We start from the raw sequence: 23,565 nt of genomic DNA on the forward strand, positions 1-23,565 counted from the left end.
TGAGCAGCCTCTTCTTACCTTGGCACTCCTGGTATCTCTAGTATAAGATCAGATAGTGTGGGCAGCGGTGTAAGGGTCCTGTCTCACTTAGCGACGCCCCAGCAATCCCGACAACGATGCAACCTGGTCAGGATCGCTGGTGCGTCGCTACATGATCGCTGGTGAGCAGTTAAACAGGCAGACTCAAACCAACGATCAGCAAGCTGTAAGACGCTGGGAGCTGGTATCCAGGGTAAACAGCGGGTAACTATGCGCGCAGCACTTAGTTACCCGCTTTTTTACCTAGGACAACAGCTCCCAATGTGAGCAGGCTGGTATCTAGGGTACACAGTGGGTAACTAAGCGCCGTGCGCGCTTCGTTACCCGCTGTTTACCCTGGATACCAGCTCCCAGCGTCTGCTCACAGCGCTGGGAGCTTGCTGATCGTCAGTCTCCCGCTGCCACACGCAGCGATCTGTGTTGGCCAGCGGGAGCCCAATGATCAAAAAATGGCCCAGGACATTCCTGCACGATCAGCAATACCTGGGGGAGGGGGGCGGTCGCTGATGTGTGCCACACACAGGGAGATTGCTGGCGAGATCGCTGTTGCGTCACAATATCGGTGAAGTACCCCTAAGTTGCCTTCTCTCATCTCAGCACCCCTTTTATCTCCAGTAGTCGATCAGATAGCTCTAATGGACAGCAGTGTGAGCAGCATCTTATTTCAACACCCTTGTATCTTCAGAATTAGATGAGCAAATCTTCCTCCACATTAAGGGGGAGGTGCTAACTACTGTGCATGTCGCAGGCTTATGTCCTAACATTCTAAGACACGTTTTTTTTTCTTAGTATAAGAAGGCAGCGGTCATTTTTTATTGTATCCTGATTACCTCCCTAGACACAACTATTGTGATTTGATTTCTAATAAAAATATTTTTAGAACTTTTTTTTCTGACCTTTCCTTTATTTGCATTTTTTTTTTTCTATTCCCGAAGAACTACTTGGGATTGGCTTGATATAACCATGTGGCTCTCGTTCCAGGACCGGTTGGGAACACCTGCTTTACATGAACCCTTGATCACAAACCTTGACCAGACCTTATCTATATAAAACCTCCTGATCTTTGACCTTTTGTACAAGGCACACATTATAATCTTTGTCTCATGCACAGTAGTGTTTGTTGTCGCTCTTGTGGCTTTTCTCATTTGGTTCTGGTGTGTTCCACTTTCTAAGCTCAATGTTTCCATAGCCTGGCACGACCTCTCAGCTTAACGAGGGTAATGAAGAGTAGGAGCACACGAGGCTTTAGAAGTTCTTCATACGGTTGTTTGCTGTATCTCGAGCACATTGTGCCGATCACATAGAAACTGTGGTCTAAACACTGCAGGAACCACAGTGCTGCACCTCTTTGGCTTCAGTTTTGATCCTGCTATTGTAGGGACATGGCCGTAATGTCATCTCTCTATCGCTGTATAGGGCTGTTGAATTAACTAAGCAAATGTTAGTTGCTGATATTCTTTTGCATTAACTAAATGAATCCATGTGCATCTGCCTGAAAATAGGCTAAAAAAAAAATCCGCCTTGAAAGAGATGATCATCCAGTACAGTCTCCTATTCTGTGACACCAGGCTGGATTTTCAGATGTAACCCAGGGGCACTGTAACGTAAAAATCGCCTTTTAAAGGGGTATCTCAGAAGCGATCATTCATCACCTATCCACTGAACCCCATTGATCTCTCTCTGCCGTTTCTAGAATTTACCTACAGTTTTCGTGGAGTGGCAGTGCACGCTCCTCGGTGATCCATACAAACTATTAATACCTGTGGTCGTGTTCTTGGTAGCATAAATGTCTTGCTGGAATACACTTTTAATATTAAGAATAGTTGTGCAGAATTAAAAAAAACATGTCTGACTTTTTTTTTTTTTTTTCTTTTTTTTTTAATCCACACTTGTCCTTGGTTTCTGTCTGTTATTGCAACTCGGCTCCATTGAAGTGAATGAGGCTGGGCTACAATCAGCACTGTTTACTATGTAAATGTATTCTGTTCCTGCATGATTTCTTTAGCAGTTAATGTCTTGTAATAGCATGTATAATTGTAGTTTTTATAGGACGTTTCGAAAAAATCAGCCAATGAAAATATTGTGTAGTGCTGAGACAACAGAAGGACTAAGTATGCTGCAGTTATAAAAGGGTGGTGTGGGGTGGGACTCACAAAAATCATTTCTGGTTGAGTTGTGTGAATAGGATCTTATTAAATTCCACTTATTACAATGCTACAAGCTGTCTGCTACTGTAAATGAGCTGACTGCTCAGCAGACAGTACATGTGGACATACTCTATGGGTGTGAACAGTAGTTTATTCATTAGAATCATGCCTTGGGCAGTTCCCTTTTGCTATATATAGGTCTTTATCTCATATCATGTTATTTTTTTTCCTATTAATCATCTTGCACATTAATAGACTTTGTACATACTCATTTAAAAATGTTGCTGTAGTTAAAAGGGTATTCTAGTTTAAATAAAATGTTTAAGGCTGCTTTCACATCAGTTTTTTGGCGTCAGTCACAATCTGTCGGATCGACTGATCCATCACAGATTGTGAAAAACTGATGTGACGGATCTATTGTAAAGACAGATCTGTCGCATCCGTCTTTTCATCCGTTTCTTCCGTTTTTGACGGATCCGTTTTTAGAAACGCCCACAGACAGACAGAACTATAGATAGAATACAAAGATATATCTATGGCTATATGTATATGGCTATATATCTATGGCTATATAGCCATATATATTTAAAAAAAAAAAACGGAAAATAAATGGCGTGGGCTCCCGCGCAACTTTCTGCGCCATAGGGGGAAAGCCGGGGGTCAATATTTGTAGCCTGGGAAGAGGGTAATACCCATGGCCCCTCCCCAGGCTATGAGTATCAGCCCGCAGCTGTCTGCATAGCCTTTTCTGGCCATTAAAATAGAGGGACCCCCAAAAAAATGACGTGGTGTCATTCCCCCCCCCCCCCCCCAACGGCTACAAATGCCAGCCCGCAGCCGCCCCTGAAATGGCGCATCTCTAAGATGCGCCAATTCTGGCACTTAGCCCCTCTCTTCCCACTGACGTGTAGCAGTTGCATATGGGGTAATAAGGGTTTAATGTCACCTTGCTATTGGAAGGTGACATTAAGCCCAGTTAATAATGGAGTGGCGTCAATAAGACGCCTATTATTAATCTTATTAATAAAGGGTTTAAAAAAAACATGCATAAGAACAAAGTATTTTAATGGAAATAAAACACTGCACATTTTTTCAAAGTTTTTATTACACGCCTATCCAGTCGAACCCATCGATCACCTGCAAAAAAAACAAAAACAAACCAACAATATGCTCCCTGTCCGACATAATCCCATTAATAACGATTGTCCCACGACGATCTCACCTATAGAGTGGTCACATCAGTAGATGTGACCACTCTATAGGCCTCCAATGACACACTGACCGGAGATAACCCTCCGGCAGTGTGTCATTGGAGATAAACCTCTCACTTTACTGCACTACTGCATGAGGAAACTCTCACGCTGTAGTGCCGCAAAGTGACAGGTGAACTCAGGTGACCTGTCAGCGGTGGAGTGATTCAATGATTATCTCTGTCATTGTATCACTGGAGCCCCTGATGTGGCAGCTCTCCACGGGAGATCGTCGTGGGACAATCGCATTAATTGGATTACGTCGGACAGGGAGTATAGTGTTTATTTTAATTCTTTTTCAGGTGATTGAGGGCTTCGGGGATTAGCAATATATGGGGAGTATGAACTATATGTGTGTGTGTGTGTGTTGTTGTGTTTTTTTTTTTTTTTTTTTTTTTTTTTACTACATTACACACACACACACACACACACACACACACACACACACACACACACCATACATGAACACCATGTCGGAGCATGCACCGTTTAAAAAACGGAATCCGTTGCCAGGTTCCATAATTTGTCGGACAGCGACGGATCCTGCGCCCTTAGGCTTCCATTCCGTCGCTGTCCGTTTTTTCGACCGACACAAAAAACGTTGCTCTGTGCGTCGTGTCCAGCCGCCGGACAAAGAATTTCCAACGGATCCGGCGAATGACGGCGAAACGTGAGGCAATCCGTCGCTAATGCAAGTCTATGAGACAAAACGGATCCAGCGGATCTGTGTTTTTTTTTTTCAAAAAACGACGGATTGTAACTGATGGCAAAAAACTGATATGTGAAAGGGGCCTAATGACAGAGGTTTGTGGTATATAAAAATAACAAATTTAGGTAACCTTGGATCAGTAAGAAGGGGGTATCACAGCTCCTCACTGCTGCCCCTGGTCCTTGTTGAAATGGCTGCAGATGTGACGTTGGAACCACAGGTGATGACCGCTGCAGCCAATCACTGAGCTCAGCGGTCTCATGCTGTTCACTTTGGCATCATCCCGGAGTCCAGTAATTGACTGCAGTGGTCAAAATCTGTAGTTGTGACCCCTACAGCAATATCGACGGAGCTGGCGCTGAAGAGGATCCTGCTTGGTGGATGGGGGTGGTACAGCTTACTTTAGTCTTACATATAGCAAAGTTTTTTTGGCCTATGGAAATGACTACAGGACTGCTCTGTAATGTTGGCGGCTGAAGTATAGTCACTGTTATGGTAACGAAAAGTCCACCTATAAACCAAGAATTCAAATCAATGGAGCTACAGTACTTTTATCTTATCAATGTGTCATTGTAAAAATGCTTTTTATGTTGTAGATCATCTTTCCTTAAAGGGCTATTCCCATCTCCAATATTCTATCCCAGTATGTAGTAGATGTAATATTAATATAAGCAAATGTAGTTTAGTTCTTCAGATTGACCCCATATGCACGGCATTGCAGTAACTTAGGAATCAATGGTTATGACCACTAAGAGCTGTCTCACTATATGACTGGTCATCTGCATGGACCCCTAGACTACTGCAATGCCCTGAGTATGGGGTAAGTGACATGGCGATTCACAAGTAAATAACGTTCCCATTGTAGCCAGTGTGTGTCTGCACATGGCTGATTTACCCCACGGACCGATGGTGGGCACTTATGTACAAGAATAGTGCATGCAATATAAAAGTAGCTCCGAGGATGGTGGATCTGCACACTGAACCAGTCATGTCCACAATTAAAGAACTCAGCCGGCCTACTTTTTAATATGGTCATCTAAAGCCAGTCTAACAATTGTTTGTTAAACAGAATTTGTCAGCAGGTTTCCCCCCGCCCCCCACCCAATCTGTGAGCAGCAAAATGTAGGGGCAGAGACTCTGATTCCAGCGATGTCGTTTACTAGAATGCCTGCTGCGGTTTTGAAGCATGGAGAATGTAATTTTGTTGAAACCCTGTGGGGTTTGGGGGAGCAGTAAAGTTTTCCCATGCACAATTTGTCCTATACATTTATACGTTTAGTGTCCTGTATCTAGTGGTCTGTATGTAGCGTTTCCTATACTGTACTGTGGGAAACACAAACCTCTATTGCTCAGTTATGATTCTTTCTCTGGATATCAGATAAAACCTCTTGAAAATCGCTGCCAATATGAATTCTCTCCTCGTGTAGTGCGTGGGTGTAACGACTCCATTGAGAATAGCATCCAGGGCTGATGCTGGCTGGCCTATGTTCTTTCCATGTAGCAGCAGCCTCTTATAAAAATACACTTGTTTTGTTTTCCAGCCTATTTAATAACTTTTGTGAAATATTGTCAATTCATTCATGTTCCAGTATAAGTGTGAAATTAGAGTATTGTAGTAATTTTATTTTCTGCAAATCATATTTATTGTACATTGGTAAATGTACTGTATCTTGATTGTCACGGGACTTGGACATTTTGCCTGTAGAATGCACCTAGAATTTTTCCACTGTGGTTACTTAGCGTGTGGAGTCATTGATGAGATAAGCGGAGGCTCGGTCTTCAGTTGGCTCGGTTTAGTACGTGTAGCCTTCTCATTATGCTTTGACCTCATGCCAAGCCATCTGTCCAACTTCTGTAATTTGGAGAGCGATTAGCGAGTATACGTGTATTTGGCGGTGACAGGACAATTGTGTACAAGATAATTGTGTACGGACTATTGTGTACAGAAAATTGTGTACAGGCCAATTGTGTACAATGACAATTGTGTACAAGGCAATTGTGTACAAGGCGATTGCCCTGTACACAATTGTCCTTGTACACAATTGTCCTTGGACACAATTGGCCTGTACACAATTTTCTGTACACAATTGTCCGTACACAATTATCTTGTACACAATTGTCATGGAACCGTATTTGGCCCATGTGGCTATATTCATCGTCTGATGTATTTTCACTATATTGCTGGCTCTTACAGTATGTCGTACCAAATCTTGTATCAAATATTGTTTAGGACAAATTTCTATACCTTGATGTAACGTTCTATACAGATAATTTTACAGTGTATATATTGGTGTACAGTTCATTGTTCTGATAGCTTTAATTTTTCTGTTTGCAGTTTTATGTGCAGAACGAGTGGGCCAGATGACTAAAACATACAATGATATAGATGCTGTTACACGTCTACTAGAAGAGGTAAGTGCGTGAGAATATGCGCCATAGGTTAAAAGATGCAAAGAATGTGTGAATGACGGTCTTATTTTAAAATTTATACACAGAATTTGAGATTCATTGTTGGTTATTGGATCTCTCTGGAAGCAGCCTACCACTTGATGAATTGAATTATAGGGCATGTTGATAGCATGTCCAATCCTTTTTTCCCCAGAAGTCTTATTCCCTTTGCTGATCACCTATTGCTCTGATTCAAATATTTCCTGGGTTCCCCATCAGTAGTGACTCTACTTTTCCTACAGCTATGCCTTCCCCCTACACATGTTAGGAATTACCAGGGAGGATATATTCGTATATCCCACCACTGCCACCAATTTGTCACGTACCCGTTTCTCAGCACGTCACTTGGGGTTGCGCCTGAAAGGGTCAATCTATCTCCTCTCACTCAGTCCAGCATTCAACCTGTGTTCTATGCTGCAGTGGGAGCATAAATCACACCCCGACACAGACCACGCACCCCGCTCATACACGCTGCCACCACTCACCGAACACACGGGCAATGAGTCCCGGAAGTACTACTACTATGTGCCAATCACCAGGAGCACACACTCTAAGGCTATGGATTCTTTAGAGCAACAAGCTTCAGACTTATTAAAGTTTTAAGCTTTAATATAAAAGGTACAGTGCTTACAATAAAAAGGATATAAAAATGGAAATAAAAAGTGACGTACAAATATGCAAAAACAGTGATAAAATAAATGGGAGAAAACTTACAGAAATATCAAACTTTGCTGTCTGGTATTCTGTCACCGAGGGATGGGGGAATATGAAATGGAGCACAACAGCTAGGCTGCCCCTCACTGTGAACCCTTTTTCTTTGTGTGTAGGCCTAATTTATAGATTTACTCAGGGATCAGGTTTCTAGACCAGTCTCTCATGTTAATATTCTAGTTGCTGGTTTGTGACTGGACCATGGTTATTTTACCAATGAATACATTATTTTTCTCTGAAACTCTTCATGTAACCTTTTGTAAGGATTCCCAAGGGTGAACCCACTGGACCGCGGCAAGCGAACCTCCCCTGGGCGAGCGGACCAGGTGGACCACCCCCTATACAGGGAGCGTTTGGGACAGGCCCAGGGGAAACTACTCACCACGGCAGCTGGTACCCGAGGACGGAGGTGCACAGTAGAGGGTGCAGCGGGCAGGCGGAAGGATGAGCTGGACTGGAACCGGCAGGACTGGAGGCCAGGAACGGAGGCTGAAGGATACAGGCAGGCAAGGCTGGAACGGCAAGACACGGGTCAGACGCAGGGCACAGGCAGAACACGGAGACGAGATGGCGGGCACTGGGAGGAACACAAGGAACGGTTAGACAGGGAGGACGAGGAAAGGGTAAGAGCAGCAGGGAAAAAGGCAGGCAGGCTGGAGCCAGAGTCACAGAGAGAGGAAGTGACGATCAGGCGGTGAGCTGGAGGAAGAGGCTGCCTCTTATAGAGGCAGGAGTCTCCGGGTCAGGTCAGCAGGGTCAGGAGGGCGGGGAGAAGGCCTGGCTAGGCCTGTAGTGGGACCTGGAGCGCAGGGTGCGCATGCGCCCCGGGCCGAATGCCGGGACAGAGCGCGGGGTGGAGGACAGGCGTGCAGGTGAGCGCGCGCCCGCCACGGGAGCACGCCGGAGGCGGCGGGCGCACCCAGCGCGGGGAGAGGCGGCAGCAGGAGCCGAGGACGCGGCGGGAGCGGCAAGCGTGGAGCCGGCGGTGAGCGTGACACCTTTCTCATAGATAGTGTCATTCTTCAAATGGCATCTCTCTTCAAAGATCTGGAAGGTGTGAAATGTTTCCACTTTGTGGTTCTCAGTAAAGCCCCCTGGTGAGATTGGAGACAGGAGACTGCCTTCTCAGGATAACATAGGTCATGACCTGTGTGGAGAACTGCAGTCTAAGGACAGATGTTGATTTACTGCTGGTCATACATCCATACATATTTCACTAAACATGCTTTCCTCTTTTTTTATTTTATAGCCTTCCATTAAGTTTTCAAAATTTATTTTCCATGGGAAATCAACTCAGTCCCTTCTATATGTCCATCATGTCTCCCATAATGAGTAGCTCTCTTTTTCCTTGCGTTATTCCGTCTTCTGCAGTCTGATGTTTCATGAACGCCACATGAATTGACTGAAATGTCACATTTTGGGATTGCGTTTTTGAGAAACCCAGTCTACATTTTTGCACCTTCATGACAGATATGGTGTAGGCAGCGTTGTGTTCATTTTGAATAGGATCATGTCGCTGGCATGCACTTCAGATTGAAAAAGGATCATATTTCCCTGCATCACATGAATAATTAATTAAAGCCTAAAATTACCTTATTATCAATTATGGGGTATTGTTTATTCTGTGGATTATAAATTGAGACCATGTTATACTCGTGTTGTGTGTCTGCAGTTCACACCACTACCATACAGTTTATATAGGATTACAATTTTTACAAAACTATAGTCAAAGCAGCTTGATCAAGTAGGCATGTGTTTTAGTAGGAAGCCAAGGGTCAGGCATGTTGTAATCGAGAAAATACATTCATTCTCCTTAGCAGCTGCCATCGGGGAAGCTTTGGATAAAACATGGATGGATCACTGCTGATCAGTAGATCTTGAGATCCAGGATACACATTTATGTAATTGTGGTTTTATTTATCGACGCCTTTTGACGTTTACTTGTTACTCCAAGATATGTGGTTATATCCTGAGGAAGTAATATGTAAATTTCGCTACATGTCAATAAATAAAACTACAATTAAATATCTGTGTATCCTGGATCTCAAAATCTTCTGATCAGCAGTGCAGACCATCCATTCCTGTATCCGATATGTGGGTTGGATGACCTGTGGACCTGCAGCAGATGTACAGTAATCTCGTGCCTTTATATTGTTGTGATGCCACAACTTCATCAGGTTAGCATATCCATTATATAATTTGTAACTGTTATTTTGGGTAAGACCCTGTTTGCGCTTTTTTTTTGCTCTCCTCCTGGTAGTATCGGGGAAGCTGTGGGGCTCCATTATACACACTGTCGATCAACCCCAATGGAATGAACTGTTCTCATTCCCAATGTATATGGCAACTTTAGAAATGCAACATTTTGCTGTATGCCAAAGATGCCTGTTCCCCCTGCTCTCGCTTCCCTAAGGGAATGTTCAGACAGACGGCTGTGCTAATTCACATGGGCGGTTTTGAAAAAGACCACAGTTCTGACTCTAAATAGGTTCACCAGATAGCTGGTCAGAGCTTCAGCGTTCATTCATGCTGCTTGTTCAGCAGCGGTTTTCTAATGATCAGTGTTATACGCTTTGTGATGTGCTTAAGGATGGTTATTTGTGATTAGTTGAACACAATTCCCTTCTTTTGGACTGCAGATACAAATGCAACATACACATTGATGGTGGAGCCGGCTCCGGATTTCCATAAGTTTCCATGTACTCTTGTATCTGCAAGTCAAACACCATCTTATACTTTTTCATGTTTTTACTTCAACTTGAGTGACCTGATTGTGCAAGGTGGTTTTAGTTTAATTCTTTCCTGCCAGATTCTATTTATTGGGAATTAATGGTTTCTATTTTTTTTTTTTTTAATAAGCTCTTCACCTGTTAATTGTTCGTTATAGGACCATTGAGGCTCTGTTCACATCTCCATTGGAGGCGCCATCAAAAATTCTACTGAAGATAATGGACTTAAAAGCACAGCATGCAGCTGTTTTGTCCTGCAGAGCCAATGGAGTAATCAGGAACTGTTGGGTCTGTCATTCTGGAGCTACCGCTTTCCTTTTCTTTTTCCATATTAGAGCAAAAGAATGGGAAGGAAATAAATCGATAAGTGTGAACAGATTGTGGGGAGTCTCACTAGTGTATCACATTAGATGCAAGATGTTAATGACCCTCCGCTGTTGCTCTGCTGCGCGTGGGAGCCTGAGTATCACGCGACTGTGCTCTGATAGACTTATAAGGGTGTGAGTGAGCCGAGACTCAGCCGAGTCTCTGTGCCAGTCGCAACTTGATGCGATTGTACTCTCATGCCGATTCGTCATGAGAAAATAATCGCAGATGTGATCTGCTCTATAGAGTAAAGCTGGAGTCACACATAGCGACTTACCAGCGATCCCGACAACGATATCAACGTGTCAGGATCGCTGCTAAGTCGCTATGTGATCGCTGGTGAGCTGTCAGACAGCTTCACCAGCGATCAGCACGCACAGCGATGCCGAGCGCGCGGCATCGCTGTGTTCACTAGCGCTGATGCCATGGATCCATGTAAAAAATAGAATAAAAATATTGTTATTCTCACCTTCCGACGTCCCGCGCAGCATTCCCGCCTCTCTCCACGCTCCAGTCCCAGTAATCCTTTGCGAGAATGACCGCGATGACATCCGTTCTCCCGGGATCGCGAAGTCTCGCGGTCATTCTTGCAAAGGATTACTGGGATCGGAGCGTGGAGAGAGGCGGGAATGCTGCACGGGACATCGGAAGGTGAGAATAATAACAATATTTTTAATTTTTTTTTTTTTTTTTTTTTTTTTTTTTTACATCCTAGTACAGCTGATCGCTGGTCTCCCGCCTGTCACACGCAGCGATGCGTGCTGGCCAGCGGGAGATCAGCGACCAAAAAAATGTCCAGAGGTTTCTTGCAGCGATACCGGCAGGGGGGCCGGTCGCTGATCGCTGTCACACACAGCGATCTCGCTGGTGAGATCGCTGTTGTGTCACAAAAGTTGTGACTCAGCAGCGATCTCGCTAGCGAGATTGCTATGTGTGACGGGGCCTTAACACTGGGCCGAGTGCTATGCGATGTTTTATCGCGTAGCACTCAGCCATATTCTACGGTAGTGCGACTCCAGCCTTAGTGTGTAACATTTGCAGCACAGAGCAAATCGCGCTGCAACCTCTAAGAAATGTATTTCACGTCAGTACAGGATTCACAGCCACACAGCTCGGTACTGCTGTGTAATGTCTTGGATGCAGCTGGTTTTGTCTGTGCTACAGAATAAGCATCCATCTATGTAGACTGTATATGGAAAACAACGTTGCATCTAGTATTCCTCTACTAGCTCGGTGTCAACAGAAAATATGAGATGGAGCCTGCAAAGGAGAGAACTGGTGAATAAAGCAAGTCATAATGGCAAGAGATTATTTGTCATGTACACACAACAGGTACACTTTAATGAAATCTGTTTACACAACTTTGCCTACTGGCGTGATTAAAAAAAATGTTTGAATAAATCAGGCCCCCAGATGCCATTTTTGTCTGAGTATTGGTACAATGGGCAGTACTGAAAATCCTATGCATTTAACTGTTCAAGCAAACTGTGTACTTTGGTCCCGACATGCTGGCGTTGCTTTAGATTTGGACTGGATGGTTTTTGTGATGTGGAGTGCAATATGTCCTAGCTCAAGACTATACCCTTGTGAGTCTTGTGACATTGGTAAGGGCACGTCTGGGTATTTTGTTTTAAACTGAAAGCACCATATTATACTGTGCCTTTGTCTAAACTATGTATACAAATTTGCAAAGTCCAAAGATACAATGCTGTCTGTCCTAAGCACCAATTGGTGACATTGTCTAATTCCACATAGGTATCACTTTACAAGTTAGTAGTATTTCTGTAAATTGCTCCAGAGGTAGTGTTGTGACAGTGGTTATATTAATGGCAATTACATTGTAACTTGTGATTTCCATCTGCAAGTAAAATAGCACATCCTGCTGCAATGGGATATAGAACAATACACCAAATTATGGCTTCTAGTGTTTGAGATTTAATGAAAATCTGTTCTTATACTGCTCCTAGATGCTTATGCTGTGCCATCCGAGGGCAGCATAAGAAGGTGACGGAGACCATGATTACATTCTAGCTTTGCTTATTTTAGCACTTTAAAAAAAAAATCCTGGATATATCTGGAGACCATATGAGATGTGGCTCCTACCTCCCACTCGCCACTAATTTTTACATATTTTTCCCAGCTTATGAATGCCAGTCCTTAGAGGATGGGCAGAGCACTAGTGCTGCAGAAGATATCTAGGGGAAATAATACTGCAAACAGGATTTCTGTCTTTCACAGAAAACATAATTAGAAGACCCAGATGGAGACCATAATTGCAGACAAGTCTAGTCTGATACTGCCTTCGGCCAGCTTCTGGGAAGAGCCAAGGTATATTTTACATTTTAGAGAAAGTATAGTTAGAAAATCCGTCACAGGACCATAACTTGAGACAATAGAGCCCGGCACCACCCTTAATCTTCTAGCAATGTTTCCTCTGGACTGTAAAATATGCGTGGACTGCAATCATGTAGCCAGGCTCTAATTCATACGGCACGTGGTTAGGGCAGCGTGAATCAGCTGACTCATTACATTTAATTCACCTAAAAGCTGGATTCACATCTACTCTTCTCACTACTGCTTTATAATTTCCTCCATACTGCTGTTGCTTCATCTTTAATGGTAACTAAGGGATGAAACCAGGAACTTGGCTGTATGTGCTGTATATGACAGAGATTATAGCAGCTGGTCTCCTCATACCAGCTCAGAGTTAATTGCCAATTTAGGTATAGTGCACACGTTCAGTATTTGCAGCCAAACAATCTGTTGTAAATACTGAAGTGTGGGCAGGAAAAACGCTAAGGCCGGGGTCACACTAACCGACGCGAAATACGGTCAGTATTTTACATGCGTAATACGGATGAATGGCCTGTAAACAGTGCTCCGCATGTCATCCGTAATCAAGGTGTGGTCGCGTATTTTGCGCATGTCAGCATCCGTATGGCGAGATTTTCTCGCAGGCTTGCAAAATGGACATATAATGGAGCCCTATGACAGGGTTTATAACAGAAACCAAAGAATAGATATAGACACATAGAATGCGCATATATATATATATATATATGTACTCTGTGTATATATCCTTTCTTTATTAAACCTGTCAGTGTGAGTTTACTGTATAGCGCACTGAATTGCCGGCTTTGCTAAAAGACACCTGGTGCGTATTTCTTGCAAGTCACATGTGTGGTCCGTGTGTAATCCGTATTTTTAGCGCACCCATAGACTTGCATTGGCGTACTACGGCCGTAGTACGCTGACAATCGCAGCATGCTGCGATTGGCACGGAGCCTAGAATAAAGATGAGAAATATACGGCTATTGGGAGCTGCCCCATAGAGAATCATTTGTCCGTGTGTAATGCGTGCTTTTAGCGCCTCTCACTCGTCCGTATTCCTCGCTAGTGTGACCCCGGCCTAAGACCCCAACTCTGGTGGAAGTAACCAGATATTCCAACTTTCTTTTGTTACACGTGTGTAGAGATACTACTTGTTCTTAAAATTTTCTCCCCTTTTTGCAGAAAGAACGGGATCTTGAATTAGCTGCTCGTATTGGCCAGTCATTATTAAAGAAGAATAAGACCCTTACTGAAAGGAACGAGTACTTAGAAGAGCAAGTAGAACATATCAGAGAAGAGGTAAAATCTGTTCACTTTGGAAGTCAGTAACTTGTACCCCAGATTGTCATTCTATGGTTTTATTGGTTGTATTTGTGCATATCATACTGAGGAATCGGCTCCAGGTTACTTGTGCTGCCGAGTGTCTAGATAATGGAGTTAATATGCAACACAATACTGTGTAATAAGTTATGATGCTTTCTATCGCTTTGTTTTTCTGTGCCTCAAGATTGCTTTTTCAAGGTTTGCATTTAGGGGCCTAAATCTGATCATATCTAAATCACACAATTCTGCTGGATATTGGCTCGAAAATTACCAGTTACTGACCGCAAAGACAATTGAAGAAAATAGAGAAGAGTTGAAACACAAAGGAGGGAAATGTATCATTCCCTCTGTGCCAGCAGTTTTCTGACATCAAAAAAGTAAAAAATGTGGCTCTAGCAGTGTTTGCGTAAAAAAGCAAGTTCTGTCTTTTCGATGACGACTCCCTGACGGATCTACTATAATGGACGCCAGAAATCTGACCCACATTGCAGCTTTTTAATGGCACAGATTTAATCTTCTGGTGCATAGACAAACCAAAAAAAGCCAAATTTATAAAAGGTGTACAGCTCTCAATACATTTGTCTCTCCTTAAAGAAGTTGTACAAAGTTTTGAGTTATCCCCTATAAGTGGGATAAACAGTAATTTCCCAGATACGCGCATGATTAACCACTGCACCAATCACATGTGACTCCTCACAGCAATGGTTCTCAAGATCTTTGGGGTTCAAGCGGTCAAATCGCCAACGATTGGGAAGTAATACTCTATCCTAAGGGAACCTAAACTTGGTAGAACCCTGTAATCAACCATTTGAAATGTCATTATTGATAAATTCCCCCATGGACATTAAAATGCTGTTTCATTCACGTAATGCTCCACTCTCCAACTGATCACATCCAGCATCGGAAATAGCTGATCGGCAAGCATGGGTGATGGGCGTCTCACCCCCACCGATTTGGTATTGATGACCTATTCTACCGATAAGCCATCAATATAGAAGCACTAGGCAGCCCCTTTAGTGCCAAAATCTACTTAAGGGCGCTTCACACATAGCGAGATCGCTGAAAGTCACAGATTTTGTGGCGCAACAGCGACCTCGCCAGCGAGACGAAACGCAGCGGCGACTGGGCCCCCGCTGCGATCTCGCTGATCATGCTCAAATGTCCTGGTCCGGTTTTTGATTGCCGGTGTCCCGCTGGCCAGCGATGCTCGCTGTGTTTGACGCCGTAACAACGACGAGCGACCTCATTGAAGCACGTGTATCGAGGTCTGTATCGTCAGAATAGCTGCTGTGTGACAAGGTCCCAATGACCGCCAAGGATCGCCATATCGTTGCTGCATCGTTTCATAGATCTGCCTGTCTGACAGCTTATTAGCGATCATGTAGCGACGCTCCAGCCATCCTTACCAGGTCGTATTGTTCTCGAGATCGCTGGAGCGTCGCTATGTGTAACGGGACCCTTAGAGAGCCCTACAACCTTTCTAATACTGAATGCAATTGTTGGTTATCTATTGATGATGTTTTTTGTTTTAGCCCACTTACATTCCTGAAATTCTTGAATATACATTGTATAATAGGAAGACTGCTGTGACCTCTACGGTCTGTGCCATATACAGCTCACATATCTTACACGCCTCACCTACTGGACCTTACACAATTCGCCTTATCTCCTTTTTATTCTAATGATCCCCGTGATTGCACGACATCTTTTAGTACAGTCTGCCTTTATTCCTTTATCTCCTGTATTGAAATAACTGAGGGAGCAACAGTTACTAGGTGCCTTGTTATCAATTAGGCGTGGGCCCCTTATGATATAAAAGTAATTAAGAATAAATGTCAGCAACATTTTATAATATTTCACCATGTCGTAATTGGCCAAAAGTAGCCGCTTCTATTTTTATACCGATCATATTCGTACAATGTGGCACAACAATCATTTCCAGTTCTTATTTGTTTCTTTGTATAGATATGTGGATTGTCCGCCAACCCAATTTGTTCTTCCCAGATTTTAAAAATCTCTGCTTGCAGTCATTCAATAGAAACATTTGTTAATGATCCGTCCTGGTCATGTGACATGCCCACAGGTGTACGATTCGCTAGAAGACTAAGCGCTAATAACTGATTTGTAACGGTGTGACCTCCCATGATGAGGACAGATGTAAATAATTAAAGTTCCTATTAAATGGCTGCAAGCAGAGAAAATATAGGAATGGATAGACTATATAGAAAAAATGAATATCTTTATACACAGAATAAAATTCCTTGGCTGAAATTGGAATGTATATATATATATATATATATATATATATATATATATATATATATATATATATATATATTTTTTTTTTACATACTGTAGGCACCAACTATTCTGGATTACTGGTCAGCAGGCTGGGGTCCTTGGAGAGACAGAGGGGGATTTTGCAGAAAAGGTGGTGGGTTCTCAGGAGATGGAGAGAATTAAAAGGGATTCTGTCAGCAGTGCACCCCAAACTATTTACACATGTACTGTAGTTCTTTCAAAGACAAGTTAAGCAATACCTGTACATTGCCAGTCCATACCTCTTTTACTGAGACACCAGCGTTTCAGTTAACGTGCAAAATAGGCTGAAGATCTGAAGCCTCTGTCACTCCAGCTCTATTCCCCACCCAGTGCTGCCCCCTCCTGGTTGACTGACAGCCTCTATCCCGTGTAACTCTAGGTAAAGGAGCGGTCAGTCAAGCAAGAGGAGGCCGTGCGGGGCAGGGACTGAAGTTTGAGTGACAGGCTTCAGACCTGCATCCTCATTTGCATATCAATTCAACCGCCGTTTTCTCATTATCGCTGGACTTCCCTCTCCTCGTTCCCCTGCTGCTCAGGTCTCCACAGCAAGCTCTCTGAAGCACCCGCACATCTCAGAGCATGTAGTGATGTCTAAGCGCAGCGGGCGTGATGATATCAGATGCCAAGGAGGAATGATGGAGGGATCGTCAGCGGAAACTCCCTCTTTCATCATTGCTTTTAACTATCGGCATCCTGGACGCCAATATACAGGTTGAATTTGCGATGATGGGCAGGGGGCACGGTGCAGACCCTGTCACGTGCCCTGGAGCAGCTACGTAGCAGTGCAGGGATATCGTTTCTCCCTAACCTCTCTCAGCGTTTAACTCTATGAGCCAAATGCACACTCTGCTCCCTGGTAGCTATTCAACTGGTGATAAGTTATTGATCGTGGGGGATTCACACCTGGCATACCCACCGATCTGCAGAATGGTCAACTTTTATCCCCATTAGAATGGAACCACAGTACACATTCTCGACCACAGCTCCATTTATCCCCTGTCCGCTTTATTTCAAGCAACCGCAGAGAATGAATGCAGTGATGATTGGGCATGGGCACTGCGGTTTCATTCTAGGGGGTGAAAGTGCCCCTTTGTGATTCAAGTTTCTCTCTTCTACGTATTGAGCCACAGCAATCAATAAGTTACCAAATGCTCTGTGGATTGGTTGTAACATAATCTTTACTGGACAACTCCTTTAACTTTTCAGACTTTGAAGACTTTCCTCACCAGTCCCAATAATTGCTTTACTGATTCTGCCTGTTTTCAGTGTTTTTGTCACTTGATTCCTGCACAGTGTATAACTACTTTTTCACTGGCATCCGCTTTTGCTACATTCCCAACATATACTGGTCATCCGCCGCGTAACTTGCGGGCTGGGAAAACTGTGGCCTATAAGGAACATGGTCAAGCTCCGTATTTGGCTTCCAGATGTCTGCAGGCTTTGTCCATGTTGCTGAATGCTCCTGGCTTGTTGCTGCGTTCTGTATTTGTAGTCAACAGAGACCTGGGCAGGGGAGCATGAGCAGAGCTGGAGCGGTAGGGAATATGTAGGGCTAATTTTGTTATTTTTAGCTAGAGTACCTTTTCAAAAGAACAAGTTAAACCTGGAATTTTTATAGGGACAAATTATAGTGCATACAATGGTGTTTTTCTTGTTTAAAATAAAGAACACATAGCAGAAGCCAAAGTAGGCCATTGCGAGTTAAAGGCTTAATTTTGCTGGGGCCTATTAAAGGGAACCTGTCAGGTCCCCTGTCCCCCAGAACCACCAGCAGTTGTCTACATTGCTTAATACCCTGCCTTATCAGTCCCTTTATTACATTACATGGACAAACAGATCTTCAGAAAAAGTATTTCTAATGTCTATTTATGTACATGAGGCCTTTGTGTAGTTGATGGGGCATTAGTGTCCCCAGGCTAGTCGGCCCACTTAGCCTGTTATCACACCCATGTGGGACTTGACTTGCAAGTGTTGGCATCTCTGCCAGCACTATACATACCTCGCGCATGCGCACTGCTTTTTTTTTTTTCTCACTGCATTGATCCTCTGATTTCGAATGTACGCAGCCCGGCTTCAGAGAGGCACACTGTGCATGATCGGAAGTCTTCTTAACGCCTTCTTTGAGCCTCTCTGATACTGGCTTCAGAGGATCAATGCAGTGAGGGAAAGAAGCCGCACGCATGCGCGAGGTATGCATAGCGATGACGTTGGCACTTGTAAGTCAAGCCCCACAGGGGTGTGGTAACGTGCTAAGTGGGCCGACTAGTCACGGGTCACGAGCCCCACCAACTAGTCAAAGACCTCCTGTAATATAAACGGACTTTAGAAATACTTTTTCTTAAGAGTTGTTTGTGTGTAATGTAATGACTGTTAGGCGGGGAATTTACACATGCAGACACAAATGTGGGTGGTTCTGGGGCCACAGGGACCAGAAAGGTTTCCTTTAAGTGGCAGATGCACCCAAGATGCCAATCTACGTTTTGCAGTGTCAGAATTGAATAACACCCTCTTCTGGCTGCCATGCAGGACCAGACTGGATGCCACACCAGGGCAATACTGCATAGTGACTAGGCCTTGATATCAGGGGGGCCTAGCAAGTGACTGAGGTGCCCAGAACACCGGGCCGAGGATTGCTGGCGCTGAAGTGAACACTGCCGTGCTCCGGCTGCAATAGAGGACCAGATTTTATATGTAACAGAGATAACAGCTTGTGCGATCGTGTTATATTCCTAAAACGTATGATTTACTCCTGTGGAACATAACTTATTTTCTTAATGTCTTCACCTACAGGTATCACAGTTGCGCCATGAAATATCTATGAAAGATGAGTTACTTCAGTTTTACACCAACGCAGCTGAAGAGAGTGAGCCCGAGTCCATCTGCTCCACGCCGTAAGTCCCTGACATTTCCCTAGATCGCTCTTTATGACTTCAGCTGAACAAAGGGCATGTCTCCTCCCTGAGTCCACCTTCTCCATGACACAATACTGTGAGATACAGGTGTATTTGCAGAAGGCCGGGCAGGTGACAGAGAGCTGCTATGTTGGGATTTGTCATCTCCTACTTGTTCTCTTGTATTGTGTGGTCTTCATGTGATCTCCGCATGGACAGCTGACAATGGTCCTGTTTTGTTATTGGCTGTAGATGCTAAAGGGGTTGCTATATAATATAAATGATATCTTGCTTAAAAATGATCAGCTGAGGTGTACTCTCCTTCCAGCACCACAAGCCGTACAGGTGTTGTATGTTTGCTCCATTTCAGAGTCACAGCACCACTATAGCGAATGACAGGTCAGGTGACTAGATGGGAATACAAGGGATCATCACTGGAGAAATAAATCCGTTGATGCGCTTTTTTGGTCAGCTGATTTCTAAATTGGGAATTCCTTTGGAGCGGTCTGTGCTGGATCTGTGGTGACTGCAAGGGGTCTATGCCCCAGTATATTACTGTCAATCGATCCATGCCTAAAACATTTTAATTCTTAAAGACTGAAAAGTGTCTTTTTTCTTTTTCTTTTTTTTTTTTTTTGTTCCCATCATTCTTTCATACATGTAAATTGCTCTTTTTTTTTTTTTTTTTTATAGAACAAGCTCTGTTATGAGGAGAGTTTAATATTGAGCTGCATTTACACCATTGTCTCTTTTTTTGCTTCTTTTTTTCTATGTCACCGTACGGTTGTACTCATTGAGAGAAAAATTGTATTTTTAGATATATTTATCTATACTGAGAAGGCTAGTAAAAAAAATGTTTGTTCCGTACCATGTCAATAACGGTGTTTTTGTTATTGCTTTAGCTTTCTAAAACGCTTTTTTTTTTTCGGTTACACTGAACATTGTCATGGCCGACCTGAAGGTCTCTTTGAGGCCCCCAGTGCCATGGGAACCCATTGGCACCCCAGGATTATTTTGCCGGCTCCAATGGGCAGGTAGAGGGGAGCGATCTACCCCTGTCAGTTTTATTAAATGGTATAGTTTCCTTTTAAAAATGGCATCTCTAGTGTTTTACTGCCGGAATCAGGAATGACTTGAAACTTTCAGGCATTGAGGATCTGTTGGTGACCACAGTGGTCCATGTACTAATATGTTGGCCTCTGATCACTGTGTTCCACTCAGCGTCGTTAGAGCCCTTGTACCTGTGAATGCTGCTCTTGTGCAAAGTACAGTTATAAATGCCTTTCTCCATGCCATAAAGCAATCTGCAGTGAAACACGTGCAGCAGCCGTGCTGCCTGTAACCAGCATACCTTTGTTTATGTGCATATTCCCCACGGGTCCGTGCCCCTTCTAGACTTTTACCTCTGTTGTAGTTAGCAGTTTGCTTCCACACAAATTACTGTCACTCACTCGCCACTAAGTATGGACATCTCTGGGCAGGTTTATTACCACAGGGTAGAATTTCTCAGTGTCTTGCTGGTTAAGTTGCCACATTTTACACATTTTATTTTCTGATTTTTATGCCGCCTTGTCTGGTTTCCTTTGGACCATAGATTTTGTTCACCTTAAGCCGTGGACCTTTTCTCGTTAAGCGAACGGCTCTATTCTGTGAATAAACACCTAGTTAAGTGAGGAACAAAAAGGAACGGTCTGCTCCGCTGATGTCCATGGTGTTAAATACTTGTACTCAAGAAATTACAATGTCCATCTCTGAGCCATTCCTATTCAATGTGTCCAGACGAGTGAGAAGATAAGAGGATACCTCCTGGATTAGCACTGTTCAGTGTGAGCAAAGAGGAGCAGTGCCAGTCCGGGAGGGGAGTATTAAATGGTTTTCTTTTTTTTCTTCTTTTTGTTTCCCTGAGCCCATTAAAAAGAATCTGTCACCAGCTTTTTTCTATTGCATCTGAAAGCAGCATGGTGTAGGGGCAGAGGACCTGATTCCAGCAATGTTTTATTTGATTTTTTTTACTCGCTTATATAGCCCCATTATCTCCCCAATGCTTTACAGAAGTTATCACACTCTCTCCATTAGGGCTCCCAATCTAGATTCCCTATCATCTTTTGTGGGATTTGAACCCAGGACCCCAGCACTGCAAGGTGGCAGTGCTAACCACTGAGCAGTGTGACAGTTGAATTACTGGGTGCAGCAGTTGTGATGAAAGTTCTGTGCTGCAGATGTAGCAGTGCTCTGAATGCTGAGCTCTCTATAACTTTGCCCCCCCCACACCACTGATTGGCAGCTTTATGTGTACATTGACATGACGCTGCTGATCAGTGTTGAGAGCGTAGTGCACAGATAGTCATGGCCACTCTGTGTCTGTTTGGTGATCTGGATCACTTGGTTCCCTCACCAAATAGAACTGGCTCTTTTGGATCCTAAGTGGATCCCTTGTAAATATATGTTTCCCATAGGTGAATATTAGAGATGAGTGACTTTGCCTTTTTTAGGGTCGAGTCGGGTTTCGCGAAACCCGACTTTCTCAAAAGTTGAGTCGAACGAAATCGGCCGACTATTGGGAAAATTCGAAGGTCCGGCTGGAACGCGAAACCCAATGCAATTCAGTGGGGAAGCAAAGTCGTCAGGGAGTGGAGGACAGTAAACACACCTGCATGCCGGACTGCGTCTTTAGAGTGCGCGAAATCTCGTCAGCGACTTATGAATCTGGCCGACCTGTTTTGCTCAACTCTAGTGAATATACATTAAAAACTAAATTAACGCAGCTGAAATCTCGCCCACTTCCAGCCAGACAATGCAATTGGGGGGGATGGGGTTTGGTTCTGGTGGGCATGGTTTCACCCATTAATAATGGCATGTTACACCCAGTGGGAGCCATGCAGAGGATGTCATTGTCTCTCTCGCTGGAGTGCGATTCCCAGCAAGGCGCTGGGTTTTTTTTTTTTTTTTCAGATCAGTTGCGAACGACCCAAGCAACTAGTCCTGTAGTGCTCTCCTACCGATAAAAGGCTGATTTTATTCTCTTTAATCCCTTACTGACATATGCCGTACCAGCTATGTGTGGAGCAGAGTCCCACCTGCGGCTATTAACCTTCTAAATGGCGCTGTCAGTCTCTGAGCAGCATTTGCAGCGCACCAGCAGGGGGGTTCGTCATTCCACTCACTGATCGGTGCCTACCTGACACAATTTCGGACACCAATGACCTGCCATGACAGCCGGGGGGTCTTCTGAAGATCTCCCTGCCTGTGATGACTCCACTCCTGTGATCGCAAGTTTCTCAGTGGTGGTCACTGAATACCATGATTTTAGGTATCCAGCAGTGCCATGGTATTACTGTACATGGCACAAGCCATCTGTTCGCAGGTTCAAATTCCCTAAGGTGACTAAGAGAAACAAGTAAGAAAAAATGTTTGTTAAAAGTTCAAGTTGCCTCCCGTTTGACCATTAAAAATAAAGAAATTATAAAAAATAAAATACTCTTATAGTATTGTTGGTCTTTTTTCCAGATGCAATCTATTGAAATATATAATTAACCCATCAGTAAACTGCGTAATAAGAAAAGATCAAAATGCCAGAATAAGTATTTCGTTGTCACAACACTGCAATAAAGTGCAATAAGGCGATTAAAACATCATATGTAGTCCGAAATGGTATCCATACAAACGTCGGCGCAGGGCACCAAAAATTAGTCCTCACATGGCCTCGTTGTCCAAAAATGTAAAGGGTTAGGGGGTCTCAGAAAATAAAAAAATAAGCAAAAAAAGTCTGGTTTTTTTACTGCTTAAATGAAGAAAAAAAAATTAACCCTGATGGTCTGAGTAAGGCCGGGGTTACACTTGCGCGAGTTTCTCGCATCAATACATAAAGATACATGCAGCTGCACGCTGCGGTCCCGAGTGCCGGGTATTGATGCAAGGGATCCGCGCGAGTTTCTCGCAAGTGTGACCCGGGCCTAATAGTACTGACCTTGGGAATCATATTGCCAGGTCAGTTTTGCTTTATAGTAAACATGGAGCAAGGAATGTGTAATTTCACACTATTTTTTGCAATCTTTCAGCCTTTGGAATTTTTTTTTTTCTCACTTTCTAGTATATTAGATAATAAAGTGACCAGTGTCATTCAAAAGAACAAGTCCTCCCGCAAAAAACAATCCCTCCATAAGAGTCTGTGGTCGGAAAACTAAAGTGATGGCTTTTGGAAAAAGGGGAAGCTAAATAAATGGAAATTTGCGGCAACGGGAAAGAGTTAATAAGGGCTTGTCCAATAGTAGACAACCACTGTAAATATTTTCAGTTAAA

At 43.7% G+C, this 23,565-nt stretch overlaps 1 protein-coding gene across 11 annotated transcripts in view; it reads left to right on the plus strand.

The window, feature by feature from the left end:
* TRAK1 (trafficking kinesin protein 1) overlaps positions 1-23,565 on the plus strand; it is a 197,948-nt gene that overhangs the window by 124,956 nt on the left and 49,427 nt on the right. For 10 of the 11 annotated variants that reach the window (XM_073550103.1, XM_073550095.1, XM_073550098.1 and 7 more), the window contains 3 exons: positions 6,481-6,557; positions 13,913-14,029; positions 19,166-19,266. In XM_073550103.1, the coding sequence (XP_073406204.1) occupies positions 6,507-6,557; positions 13,913-14,029; positions 19,166-19,266 (269 nt within the window). In that variant the 5' untranslated portion in view covers positions 6,481-6,506. Of the gene's footprint in view, positions 1-6,480; positions 6,558-7,568; positions 7,811-13,912; positions 14,030-19,165; positions 19,267-23,565 lie in introns of those variants that run through there. The other variant, XM_073550104.1, reaches the window with a different exon arrangement.

The sequence above is a fragment of the Dendrobates tinctorius genome, unplaced genomic scaffold (genome assembly GCF_039654945.1).
Source record: "Dendrobates tinctorius isolate UK_male_01 unplaced genomic scaffold, ASM3965494v1 ptg000162l, whole genome shotgun sequence".
Classification (NCBI taxonomy): Eukaryota; Metazoa; Chordata; class Amphibia; order Anura; family Dendrobatidae; genus Dendrobates; species Dendrobates tinctorius.